Raw genomic sequence first — 14781 nt, forward strand, 5'->3', positions numbered from 1 at the left:
ACATGATCTCCATCTGTGGAGGTGTATGTAAATAGGATTATACATATCCCTCTATGTATCACTGTCTCAGCAAGTGCATGCATGTTTGTGCACACATGCACTTGTGCTTAAAAATATACAGATAATTCCTGGGTTTGCCTCCCCCTTCAGCATACGTTAAGAGTGATTCCATAAATCATTTCAAATGGGCACGTATAATTTGATTCAGCGTCTATTTGCAAAGAGAGATGGATATGCACATAACTGCAACATACATAATAATAAAATAGGCACATATACATTGTTTAAATAGGCAACAGCCATCTACACTGTTAGAAATGTAAGAGATTATGCACTGTTGTCAAAACTGTTTTACTAATGCTAAAAAACCAAAATACTACATCTCAAATATTAATAGCACTGTAAACATACCCTGTGTTTTATTTTTATATACACACACATATAGACACATGCAGCATACCATTACTGCATTACTGCCTTCTAATAAAGCAGAATAAAGATATCCCTACATAACAATAATCATATTAACCACAGGGCAGATAATGAACAATCAAACACAAATTTGATAGCTGTGAACCCTTTTTTGCCAGACTTAGGCTTTATACTGCCACGTCCTCAACATCCAGGTGGAGCCTTCCACCCACCAAGATCCCTGCTTGAGCCAAGAGGGTGTCACAGGGAGGGGTGCCGGGACCGGGGACTCCGGCCAGTCCCGTGGCCCTGCTTATCCAGGTGTGGTCTGTGGACCACCGCTGGTGTATGTTGGTCCACACAGGCCTCCCTGGTGGTCTGCCGAGTTAAATATTTTCAGGAAAGCAACAGAGGCAGTGGGGTAGGAGAGGAGAAGGTGTGTGTACAAAAGGAACTGTCTTTTGCAAAACGCTGGGGAAAAGACTGGTTTTACAGATTAGTTTGCATATCATATTCTTCTTTTAAAAGCTTACCTAATCCTACATTTGTATCTAGCTTGCCAATTGCAGCCTTTAAAACAATATTTACTAAAAACATACTTTTATTAATAAAAGAATATCGAATACATAAAAAAAATCACATTTAAAAAAGATTTAAAATAAAAACAGAGCAAGAAACTTAAAATAAAAAAAAAATCAGAGAGAATTAAAAACAAAGTTTATAGAAAAAGGGCTGGGGGGAGAGAATATTATTATTTCTTCTGTTTGCCATTAGTTTTACTGACCTCAGGGTATGGTCCAAAGAGTGAAAGAAGAACAGGAAGCAGCACCAATCCGTTGAGAACTCCCAAAATGGTTAAGATTGCCAAAACAGCAAAGAAATACCTGAAGTAGGGTATAAGGGTGGGGAAGAAAGGAGAAGAAGAGCCACAAATATTTTTAGAAATAAGGGATTACCTACTTCTGCTAAATGTATTAGTATTAAAATAACACATATACTAAATTCAATCTCAAATATTACTAAAATTGTACTAAATAATTATATCACTTTCTATATATAGATATAGGTTTTTTTACCTTTTGGATTAGAGAAGCTACATTCCACAACCCAAAGTGTTAGTTGATAAAGGAAAGAAAAAAAATTACGTTTGTTAATTTTCCAGAATCTGGCAGCATGTAATGTTATTTATGAATGTGTTACACAAACACAAAAATATGGAATGTGCAGTGAATGGCTGAATGGATTGAAAGCACAAATACAATGAAAAGGGGCCCCCATTAGTGAAAATCCAGCAGAAGCAAACAAATGAAGTGAAGGGTGTAGAATTTAAACAATTTAGCCTAGAAGGAAAGAAGCCCACTTCTCCCAGCAGCTAATCCACTGTGAAATGCTTCTGCATCTTACAGCGGAATCTCTAATTAAATCTCTAGTGTATCAGGTAAGGCTTTCCTTCGCTGTTCATTAATCACAACTTTCCGCCTAGAATTCTGTGAGTTCCAGCTTTACCAAATAGCTCCAACTGCAATCTTTTTACAACACAGGAACCAGCTCTCCGCAAAGAAAATGCTGCCCATTCTATAGCGAGCTTCAGCATTGTACTGAGTAAGAGCACTCCACAATGGCAGAGCTGCACTGCAGACTAATCTTTTGTTGAACAATTTAGCATCTCTGAATACTCTTGTTTTGCGTCAGCCAATTCAAACATAAAGGCTGAAGCACTATGGAAGAAGAGGAAAGTGCACAAGTGGTTGTCCTTTCCCACCATCGAGGGCTAAGGTCTGGGATCCTTCATGAATACCAAGGTAAACCTGTCAGTAAAAGGAAAGCCTTGCTAGTTGGTATTCGGCACAGCTGGAGCTCAGACTAAACTTAAGGCTGCATTGTAACTAATGATTTTGAGGAGTCGGTCTTGGGTAAGTTCCTGGTGGAGAAGGGGCAGGAGAAGACCTGAGGGCAAGTTTGCTGCTAATGGCTCTGCTGATTACATTGTCTAGCTGGCAGCAAACTTTACTGCCTCTGTGGTTCCCTATCTGATCAAATATGTCAGCCTCCTGTAAAACTACAAATATCCTGCTAGTGTAAACATTTTGGGATTTCTGATCTGCATTAGCAAAAATCAGAGAACCAATCTACTTCAGTAACATAAACCACCAGAACTTTATACTGGGACAGAGATCAACAACAGGCATTAAAAACATTTGCATCTCATCCATCTAACACTAGGATAAACAGGAGGATTATAGCTCTGACCACTTGGTGTATACAATGTCTGTTAATTTACCTAATCTTCCACGTTGTTGGACTAAGGGGACTTCCCTTTCCGGAAGTTTGGGGTCTTCTTCACCCACTATAGCAATACTTGAGCTCTGAAAGTTTATTTTATTTTATTTTTTAAACAAGGCAAACTAAAGTCAGATTGTGCTAGAAAATGAGAACCTAATGGGCAAAGAAAGTAAAATAACAGAAGTTGAAAAGTTGAAAGGCTCATTTTATATACTAAGAGAACATCCAATCCAAATTTGGAGTGAAGGGCTGCTAAAGACTTCCATTTGCTATGACACAAAAATGTCCTTGCCAAAATCTCACCCGTTAAATAGGAAAGTACCACAGCAAATATATCTCTGTAAATTTGTGTTAAATCTATAGCTAATCTATCAGTAACCTATATATCAAAGTGTTCCATCCCTTACAAGATCAGGTCCTAAAGAATAATTCCAGCTTACTTCTTCACCACCAATAAAATAAAATATACTGACCTGAAAAAGAAATATAAGTTCTTTTTCAGGGCATGCAAAGATATTGTAAAGTATAGTAATAATCTTCATTTAATGTATTTAGTATGTATTTAGTAATGTATTTAATGTACCTGCAAACCTCCTACTCCCTGCCTTCTGCAAATCTCTTACATAAATAAACAAAAAATCCTGATGAGATTTAGCAGCCACTCTCTCAGTTCCTGCCTCTGACATTTTGCTGTTGTTGTCAAATGGATGTTAGCTAAGTCTGGTCATCTATCCAGTTTACGTCTACCTAAGTAGTTAAGTCATTTCTCAGAGCATTTTTTTTGGCCCAGTTTTACCCCCATTCTCTTTCAGAGCTTTGATTTTTTTTTTGTTTTCGGATTGCGTTTGCCACAAAGAACCTGTGTTACTTCTGAGATTAGCCATTTTGCAGAGCTCCACAGGTTGTTTGGAACAGAATAGGATCTGTTTCATTGAACTTCTCAAATTCCTCTCAAAAGAAAAACTTGCTCTCCTCTCACACTTGACGAATTCACATTCTTAATTAAATCCACAAGAAACAGTCTGCCTGTAGTTCTGAACAGAAGGGGCTTCAGGCTTTGCTTTACAAAATTTTAATACTGAGTTCTGTGTTCAAACTTATGGCTCCCTAGCTCCCCAAAAGGGCTTTTTTCCTCCCCCATTTATAAATCGTTCATTAAAAAAGCCTCATGTAGATAGCAGAAGGCGGCCTAAAGAGTGTCAGTTGCAGCATGTTTGCAGCTCCATGTGGTCTTTCCATGCAAAATGCTGTGCAAATAAGTAAGAAAGACCTTAAGGTTAAAGGTCAATCCCGCCAATACTGGACAATGCCAGCTGCTTCAAACTGACTTAATTCCAGAATTAGCAAACTTCACTAAAGAGGGCTACTTTTGTTTCCTTCCATGCTGGGAGTCAGATTTTCCTGGAACAGATTTTAATGCCAGCAATGGAAACACTGCTAAGTCTAGCATGTAACAAGGAGTTAACAAAACAGAGGGAAAGCAGGACCATGATGTAAGCATGCTTGACACACCATGCATAGTAATAAAATGACAGATAGACTGAAATGACTAAATATTAAAAGCATACTTATTTTTATTTTAAAAAGAAAGTCAAGGCACACAAATGCTTTACCTGACAATAAAATCAAACTCTGATCCTGCAAGCATTAGTACTCCAAGCAGAGTGGACACGGCTCCATCCAACACTGGTGCAAACATATGTTCCAGTGCAAGGACAGCCCTATGGTTCTTGTCTCCTATGGCTGTTAAAAATGCCTGTAAAACAATGAAATCCATTTCATTAGACAGATACACACAGCCTTTCAAACAAACTCTCTCATAGTATAAACAGTTTTTCACCAATTAATTATTCCAATTTACAGTTAATTAAAGTATCCTTAAAGCTGGCTAGACTTCAAGAAAAGGTCTGATGACACAGTCATATGACATGGCTGCTGCTGAAGTTGCACAACCAGAGTAATCATTGATTAGAGTCAGAGCCATAGTAGTAACTTTGGAAATGATGCCTGCTTGCATCAGGAGGCTTTTCATTTGTTTCCAGGATTGCTTCTTTCTACCCGCAAAGGATTAACTTCATTTACACTCAAAATGAAAGCACTTTGGGTGTAAAAATTATGGGGCTACTCTTGCTACTCTCATGGGGACATAGCTTCCATCACTGCCAAAGTTTGCTGCAAAAATAGCCAATATTGATTCCGGTTTTCCTATGCACTTGGAACAGACCAAAGACTTGCAGCCCTTGCTCATACACACAGCCACATCCACAGCAATGTTTATTTGTGCATCAGGTCTTTCTGTTACTTTATACACAAGTCTCCAATAATACTGTGCATTTCTGCTCACAGGCTTGATGATCCAGACTATCAGGTATTGTACCTAGTAAGCACCCAACTGAGGAAGGTTGTCAGTGAATTAACAGGACCAGTATAAAGTAACACTACCAGATTGTGTGCTGCTTTTTTTTTTTTAATGTTTCTATTTCACTCAAGATGCATGTTTTCGCAACTTTTACTACATAAAAGCTGGCAGCCCTATGCATAAAATTGCCTTAGGAATAGTGCTTAACATAGCACTGCCTGAGCAATGACACAACTTGCAAAATGTCTGTCCCTCCCCATTACTCCTTAGTGAACAAGCTATACCAACACTCAAAGCGCTGATTCTTATGAATGTCTTCTCATTGTCCAGCTTACAGGCTAAAAAGACAAGAACTTGGCTGATGTTCTTTCTGTGATTTATAATGGCTTTCTCTTAGGTGAATTCTCTAGCACCTATTAAAAAGTGAGCTCATGCAGCTACCTTACTCTTGGTCCTGGAATTTAAGTCACTCTTCTCTGGCAGCTTATTTTCACTTATTTGACAAATTTTGGCTGAAATCAGCCAATGCATTAAAAAGTTATTTGGTGGGATGAGCAGACCAAAACTGGGAACATACACAAGTAGAGTGAGATTCCCAAACCTCATTTCCACAGGAAGCCAAAACATGCATTATTAATCTTTAGTAGTATATTAACAGTGGTCCATGGAAAATTAATGTATCCAGGACACATTTTACATCCTTTATTCACAAATGAATAAAGAATCCCCTTCAGAGTAAAAGCAGATGTCAATGAGACAACTCATGTGAATGGGATCTGTGGGAATCTGATCCACAAACACATTAGCAAGTTATAAAAACTGCATAAGTATACGTGTTTGAAGGATGCATAATACAATGAGCCCACTGTTAATTCAAAAATTCATTTGCAGGAATTAAAAAAAATGAGGTCACAACTTATAAGTGGCAGCAGAGAACTGAGCCACGAGAGGATTGTGAATTTATCTTAAACAAGTCCAATTCAGTTCTGTATTAACAGTGTCAGCACTGCATATTTTCCTTCTGCAACACTGGTTTGATTACTTATATTCAGTAAGTTACAAGAACATATTGGTTGGTGATGCTCCTATCATCTGAGGTCTACTAGGCATTCTTTTCCCCATTTTAAAGCCTACTTTTGAAAGATTTTGACTCCATGTCAACATGAAAAAAAATCTGATTTTAAATTTGCTTGGCCATTGAACTTAAGCCATAGGGTTTTTTTATACATGTAAAAAAAAAAAAAAAGATCTGTAAATTAGATTAGTTTCTTCCCATTTCGAATGGAAGTGTTTTTTATTTCTTTATTCCAATTTTCTGTTTTAAATCTTAACTGATCTCTGACACTAGACCAAGCTATTGCAAGCCTTAGCAAACAGGTTTACCTCCAAAAATCTAACTACGCATAGCAATAGGGAGGAAAAGGGTCACCGCTTGAGCCACCCAGCTGATCTTCTTTAATCCTACCCTACCTTCCCTAATATTTGTCTTTAAATTACTCTTTGTATGTTGCCACTTGATGGGCCCCAACTGCGTACCTCATGTGCAACATGTTCCCAATATTTGGCAATCTCCAGTGTGCTAAAATCCCCTTTAGTTCTCATCTCCTTTTCATTGTCACCAGATCCTCTCAGCAGTCTACAAGGTCTTCCTGTTGAGTCTAAAAAGCCCATTAAATCCTCATCCAATTTCTCTCCATCTCTCACCACCATTTTCCAGCTCCCTCCTTTCACTTCTTTTTGAACTGCTATGGTACAAACATACTAGAGATTATAGTAAGCTGCAAGCATCCCTTTCCTGAGATGAGGATGATATATTGACTGGACTCATCCTTTCCTGCATTACAGTAAAATTCAAATCCATGAAGAAAATGATATCATTGAAATAATGTTCTTCTGAAAAATGGGTTAGAATAGTCTTATAGGAAAGTGATTTATGCTGAATGTGTGGACAGCCTTCCCTGTATGTAATGTCAAGCAAGTTTTGAGACCTACCACTGCTAAAAACAGACAAAATGTTTAAAATATGGGTAGCTTTTCATTCATAGTATATAAACATTTAATTTCTTAAATTCCCCAGTTTCTAAGAAAAGATTTAAGAACTCCAATTTACTGTCAAAATTGCTTAATTGGCATTTTGAGAAAATAGAAAACGGGCCTTTGTCTAAGCTTATCCTTAGGATATGCAATGTGAGCACTACCATTGTCAAATGTGAACACAGAAAAACAGCCCTTTACTCCATTATTTGTCATCAAATAAAGTGGGATGAGTTTTGCATATCTTGAGCACCACCTTGCAAGAGAAGTGTCATTGCTCCACACTTCTGTACATGAAGTTGACAAAGCTGTGTGATTTGGTGCACGCTAGATTTGGACACCTAAGTCTGACAATGTTGAAAACATTTACACAGAACATTCAAACATTCCCCACCCCCACCCCCACCCCCCCGCTTCTCTTCATAACATTGGAAAACTATTTCCCTAAAGATCACATATTTGAGCTCATTACTAATAGTTGACGGATTCTGGAAATAAGGTGGAAAATTTTAACCTGAAGAATCCAAATCATTCAAATTTTAGTGGTCCAGAGAGATTAAATAACATGTGATTTCAAAAATCTCCCTACAAAGGCTTCTTTATCAAAGGATATAGGATCTACATACAAGTGGGCACAAACAGCTACGTAGCAGTGAGAAACAACAATAGTGAGGCTGCAGATAATGATGGGAAAGTCTGGACTAAAATAAAGGGCATTAAGAGCTGAGCTTTGTCTACTTTTTAGTATGGCTCACAAAACTAGATACCACATGTTTACACATGATTTTAATCACAGCCTTCAAAAATCATCATTAAATACTAAAATACTATAATATATTCCCTCTTCCTATCTCCTGAGAGACTGACTCAATGGTTAGGAACTATTTCATCAGAGCAACTGTGCTGTACCAAGACAATCCAAATGGCACACAAAACTTTGTGCAAGGTTTATCACCGATCCTCTTCAGAGAATCATGTCACTGACTTAGGAGTCTAAGTAAGGATTTGCAATCGTAACATTAGTCATCATTTTACTTTAGAATACTTTGAAAATGCTTCCTAGTTTTACATACCAAAGCAACGTGAACAGTGAATTCCACACCAATGCCAACAGAAGCAATCAGGATAACCACAGGCACTGCACTCAGCTTTATTCCAATTAGACCCATCATGCCAAACAGCTCCACAGTCATCAGAGCCAGCACCACCACCTAGATGATTTCAAACAGCTGTTAGTGACTTCTCATACTCTAGATGAATGAAGAGGAAAGATATTTCGAAACAACACAGGGCTATAAAAAACATACCCTTCAAAGCAGTCTCTCTCATATCCTCAAAGACAAGCCATTTTTCCTTATTTCATTGTGCTGAATGGCAATGACCCTCTAAAGAGCCAATTTAAATCATTCTCCCAATAACCAGTTAACAGATTAAGCATCAGTTTTCTGTCAGTTACAATTTATCAATGTGATCTAAAAAAATAATTTATTCCTCCTTCTCCTAGATATCCACTGGAATGTAAATTTCCTCTTTTTCACTCATTTCTCTGACAAAACTTCTAGAAAAACTACCTTTCAAATTCTGTATAGGAATTCTTTTTGTAGTACTCCAAATTAAGTGAGGATGACTCTAGAGCCGGTTTAAAACACAGAAGAAAGTGAATGCTATAATCAGCTGATGAATCTCAGGTTACAGAGGGCCTTTTAGCTTTAAAGATACTTGGAGGGATTGACATGGACAAAGCAAACAGTTTAATCTAAGGGAAAGGTTTTATTTTTCTTTCATCTACCTTGTAAATAAGTGAGGAAAAGGGAGGGAAAGAAATCTGTGGAATCAACTTAAAGTTTCTAAAGCCAAGCAGGAAAAAAGATATACATACTTGTAAAAGTGATGGTGAACTCTGAAAATAAACCTCTTTTCCAAGGGAAAAAAGTATGTACTACAATAAATTATTTTATAAGCTAATGAATCAAGAATAATAACATAAATTGCTTGATTAAGCGCTATGAAAAATATTCCAGACTAAACATTTACCTTTTAACATACCTGTCGTATAAACGTACAGTACAAAAACTAGCAACTCTTTCACGCTTTTCTACTTCTGGCATTTTATAAACCATATGATAGTTTATGGAATTTAAACATAGGAACATCATCACTCAATTTAACTTGAATGTTTACTGTGAGGCTTATGTGCCTTGGAGAAAGCATGGAGGAGTATTCTCTTCAATTTATAATTTTATGGCTCTTTCTCCTCAATTGCCCAGTTACAGTCTTTTCACAGTGTGTAATGTGCAACCACTTCAATCTTTCCAAAAACCTCACATTCAGAAATCAGTAGGCAAATTTACGTTAGTCACAAGCAACTGACTTGAAAAATAACATTCTCTGATAAAAGAAGGAGGGCATAACTAAATAGAAATCACTGTAATATTTAATAAAGCTCCTAATTTTCCTCTGTGTCTTTATTTCTTATGTTAATGTGCATCTGAGCAAGGGCAAAAGTTTGCGTGCCTCTATAAGAAACCTTTAAAGCTACAAAAAGGTGGCCAAAGGATTAAAGTTATTAAGGTTTGTACCTTTAGCATGAACCCTACCGCCTCAAGTTGAATAAATATATAATGAATGATGCAATATACATACTTCACCAGAGGCCCAGACATAAACAAAACCTTCCCGACTACAGCAAGAGCTATGCTGAAAGGAATTTGACTTCAACAAAGACCCTTATAATAAACTTACAATGATCCCAGCCGTCCAGGGGTTCAGGAGGAAGAGGGCACACACCAGAAACGTGCAAGCCAAAACCACACTAATGGATAAGAGGAGCCAGTGACGAAGTCCAATATACTGCTCCCAAAACAGAAATGGGTAACCGTTTGGGTAGCTGGCAATCCCCAGGCTGGTATAGTTATCACAGATAGCTCTCACTTTCTCGATAGCTTCCACAAAGTCAGAAGTTTCATGCAATCCATTGAGGTAGAACGGAAATTGAGCATATTCTATGGGCTCAGCTGCTGGAACTAGGAAAAAGATAGCAATGTTTAATGAGTGTTTGGGAAGAAGGAGATGCACAGAGTATGATTAACAAAACACTTTGTTCTCCATAGCAAAATGCTTAAAGGCACTGAATTTAAATTTTACATCTTTGAAATAACTAACATGCTAAAAGCTTTCAGTAAAGGACATGACACTATTTTATCATGCAGTGCAATGGGATGAACACGTTCTATATCAAGTCCCTAAAGAATTTTATGTAATTTAACAACTAGAGATATTTTCAATATGCATATAATCTTTATCTGTGCTGTAAATGCTTTTTACTGAATACCTGGTTGAAAGTCCCTATCTGCAATATAAAAGAGAAACCTTCTTAAACATTTTATCCAAATGGTCTTTGGTTTTATGCAGGTGTAGCTGCGGTGAAATCAAAGGTCATTTCCCTGAGATCAGTCATGGTCCATTGATATAAAACTAGAGAAAAATGGTGTTGAATTGGGCGTGTTGGTTAAGATTTCCACTAAATATTTTTAAAGCTAGATTCACAAATGCATGTTCTGTTATTCAGGCAAAAAGAGGGGGAAAAAACAATATAAACATAATTGTTTACTAAGAAAATACATAATTTTCTATCCTTTAATAAACTGACAAATGTAAACTCTCCATGCTCCTTTTTGAGCATAATGCTAAGTCTACTGTACAAGAAAAAAAAAAGAAATAGAAAAGAGAAAAAAGCTTCCACAACAAGCATTTTGTTACTGCCGTTGTGTGTTCCAGACCCTGCAGGGTCATTCAGTTGACTTGCTAAACATGATTTGCCCTATTATAATCTCAACTATAAATTTTCATTAAGACAAGACTTGGCTGACTGCCACAAAGCTCTAGGGCTCAGATACACTGAAGCACAACTAGCTTGTTACCCAATCACATTTCCAAGAGCACCAGTCCTCCCCCACATGCCCTCTCCCCTTCCCCACCAGCGTCCAACTAGAAATCCTCCCAATAAATCCAAAGCCGAGAACCAGCATTACTGCTCAGGATGCAAAGTGGTGAACCAGAGTGGGAGGGATGGATAGAGAACACCCACTTACACAGACTCCTCCCCAATCTGAACAGCTCTTGCACTGTATCAGAGGTGGTGGCTTATATGTATGAGCTAACTTGATAAAAAACCCTTGAGTATTACAAATTGAGGATAAATATGATATAGTCTCATTGATGAAACTTCGGAATGACACAGGCAGGAATTTCATGCAATCTGTAGGTTTCTCTCTCATACAGAACCAACAGGTCACACACAAAAAAAGCAACATCTAGTACAAGCTTTTAGAGTTTTGCTAGAAATTGTTATAAAACTCATTTTTCAACATTAGAAAAGCCTGCAATGGTGGCACATTACACCGTATTCCACAAAAGGATCAGTCTCCTGAGGCTACGGAGTAACACAATATATTGCTCTGTTTATGCTTCGGAGCCCTGTGCAGCATCAACCAACTGAGAGTTGTTACTGGGTTGTAACGCGGTAACTCTAGTTGTAACTAGAGTTACTGGGTCTTGGAGGAAGGAGTGGGGGCACTTATATAAACTGTAAGACATTAGGATGAAATGTTACTTACTTCTCAGCCTTGTTTCTGGCATATAGTCTGCTTTGTCATGGACCCATTCCGGGCGGTGAGGCCGGATGTTGGCTTGTGAGGCAGCATAGGCCACAGGGTCATTGCTAACCCAGGCTGTCAGGTAGATGTAGAAAGCATTCGGGTTAATGATTCCATCTGCATCCACCAGACGCTGTTTAGTCAACTGCAAAATGGAAAGATTAGAAGCCTTTTAGAATGAGTCTTGCTTTCAGGGTCCTTGCTGCAAAGCTTACAACGAAAAGCTTGAAGATGTGACACACATACAGGAAGGAAAGAAAAAAGTATGAACTTCCACTTGAAATGACTTATCAGAAAACTGATGTTTGACAATGAAGAAAAATCTAAACTACAGTGACAGTGAAAAGTGTTTATTTATAAATAAATATTTATATAAAATTTATAATAACAACTAAATCAGCAGATGGTTCCAGAATAGACTGAACAAATTAAATCTGAATTCTGAAAGACTGTCTGCAGCCAAGAGTGAAAAACAACCAAGTTGGAAAAACATTTTTAAAGAAAGGGGAAAAAAAACTGGCAAGAGTCCCTATACACGTCTGTGTGCAGTTAACCTCTGTTGTTAACACTGAAGGAAATGCCACCCAGTAAATGGAGGAGAGCTATAAAAATAAAACAACATCTGTATAAATTTTGCTAACACTTGCCTCCTATGACCTATGTATTCAGAAAATGCCCAGCGCCAAGAAAGCAGACGAGTGTGCTGTGTTCCTTGGGTCACCGTGGGCAAACGCATCTGTGGGGTAAGCAGCAGTGGTGCACTTCTAGGGTTCTGCAGCCAAATACTGCACAGCTAGAGCCCTGACAGAGGACTCTGTGGATGAAAAGTGTTACCGGGTTTTTTTGTTTTGTTTATTTAAAATTCTGGCTTGGCTCCAGTTCCAGGTCTTTTTAATGAAATGAAAAACAACAGTGACAGCAGTTAAAAAAAAAAAAAAAAAAAAGCTGGATTCCAAGGATCTGGATTCAATTAATTCACAGGATATGCAACAACTGTATGTCTTCAAGCTGTCTTTGGAATTGCCTAGTACAGTGCTCAGCCCCTGTGGCTGCACCACACTCTTCCCCCTCCCAGGCACAGGAAATTGTATCAGTAGCTGTAGCCCAATCACATTTGTTCCAGAAGGTACCTGGTACATATTGCTGAACAAAACCTCACTAAAGTTTTTTTGCTTTGCCTCCCTTCCTTTGATTAATTCATAGCTGAAGCTTCATTCAGACCTGACAGCATGCTGCATGTTGCCATACAGCAGTGTGTTTTACACACCATAGTAACTTTGAACAATGTACTCCATAAATCTGTCGCCTTTAATGCCAGCAAAATAAGAAAGACAATAAGCAGATCTACCGAGAAGCTCAGAGAGACTATTTTCTGCCTAAAAGCACAGAGAGTCAATGATGATGCTAGGAGAGGAGAAGCTAGGTTATTGCAGAATTATTCTTACAGGTTTAAAATCTAATTCTAGCATAAGAAGTCAAAAACTGTGTTTCACCTTCCAATACGATAATAAAAAGCAGCAAATACAGTCATATGATGCGATAACCTTATGAAAGAAGCTCAGATGCATTTTATTTAGGCAGCTCAACTAACTGCCATTCTCCGTTTTACTACAGTATATCCATATTTAGTAACAACAATATAAGAATATTACAAAGCATATAATTACTTCAGCCCCCTTCCATTCACTGTCATTCATAAACACCTTTCTTAAAAATGTGTGTTTGGAGTAAATTGATAGGAACTAACCAAAGAACTGCAAATGCTAGATTCAAAATCACAGCAGAAGGCTGAGCTAAGGTGAACCCCATAAGCAAATCTAATTCAAATCAGGAGTGATGCCACTTAGGGCAACAAGGCTAACATTGGCTGCATGTCTGGCATGGGATCAGGCTCCATCTACCTGTGGATGCAGAGAAGCATCTTTCACACCAATTTCAGTGGAAATAGAGCGCGTACAGGACAGGAGCAGCATTTAACACATGCCAGTCAGTAATGACCAGACACGCATCCCCAGTGATGATTTTGAACACTTTGCAGCACAGGCCAGACTCCACAGCTAACATATAGTTCTAGGGAACCTCGTGAGGCCATGCTGTCAGGTGCAACTCAGGCATTTCAATTCATCAAGACGAAAAAAGACACTGACATGCTCTTTGCATCTTCCCCCACCTCCTGATGGATTGTGCATTCCTGTAGAAACCAGTATGGACCCTGATACAGTACCTGGCTGACGTCAATGGGCTTTGCTCGGTTGCCAGTTTGCACCAAGAGTTTGTAAGCCAGAACAGCATCGTCAGATCCATTTTTATAACTGTTGTAAGTGATTTTCCCAGTTTCCCAGTCGCTGTCAAATGCATCCTGAAGTCCTGAAGAGTTAAGAGAGGCATGAGGAAGAAAAAACATGCAGTTAAGAAACTGATCTTTAAAACAATTTTCAGTAGGAAGAAACAATAATAGTGATTCTTTCTAATATAAACTGTGACCATCTACAGCTGAAGCAGGGAGAAAACTATGCATCCTCCATTTGGTCTCCTCACCTCACAGTCATCATGCTGGAAGATAAAATTTTCAGTTGCATGTCCAGTACTCCCCCCAGAGAAAGGCAGGAGAAGAAAAAGGTGCAAGGGAGGAGAGTTAAGACTCTTCCCACGTTATGCTGACCAGTAAAGGAGAGCTAGCAAAAGATAAATGCACTGAAATAAAGAGCTTCCTTTCACAGCAAAGGAGACAGCGTGGATGAGATTAGGACTCTCAGGTCCCCTGTCCTTCTCAGAGCCTTTCCTGAGTTGGCATAGCCACATCCCTGTCTCAGGACAAGGCTGGATGTGAGAGAGCCACATAGCACTCTGCTTGTAGACTTATGCAAGGAAGAGCTAAAGATGTCTAAAAGAACAAAGTGTTTCCCCCCAACCTCAAGTCTAGAATGATCATACTCAAAATCTACAGTCATATTTGCATTTATCACCTCTTTCGTACATATCCTTCCCAAACCAAAGCTGAAGTCTTGTCCTGACATGGGTGGTGCAAAACAGAAGGGG

General features: G+C 38.4%; 1 protein-coding gene across 2 annotated transcripts in view; it reads right to left on the bottom strand.

Moving 5' to 3' along the window:
- Positions 1-14781, bottom strand: part of PTCH1 (patched 1) — a 68387-nt gene that overhangs the window by 7048 nt on the left and 46558 nt on the right. For both annotated transcript variants that reach the window (XM_026088464.1, XM_026088465.1), the window contains exons 15-20: positions 13967-14109; positions 11704-11887; positions 9830-10110; positions 8161-8298; positions 4308-4450; positions 1196-1295 (exon numbers count right to left, since the gene is read on the bottom strand). In XM_026088464.1, the coding sequence (XP_025944249.1) occupies positions 1196-1295; positions 4308-4450; positions 8161-8298; positions 9830-10110; positions 11704-11887; positions 13967-14109 (989 nt within the window). The remainder of the gene's footprint in view (positions 1-1195; positions 1296-4307; positions 4451-8160; positions 8299-9829; positions 10111-11703; positions 11888-13966; positions 14110-14781) is intronic.

The sequence above is a fragment of the Apteryx rowi genome, unplaced genomic scaffold (assembly GCF_003343035.1).
Source record: "Apteryx rowi isolate R43461 unplaced genomic scaffold, aptRow1 scaffold_77, whole genome shotgun sequence".
NCBI lineage: Eukaryota > Metazoa > Chordata > Aves > Apterygiformes > Apterygidae > Apteryx > Apteryx rowi.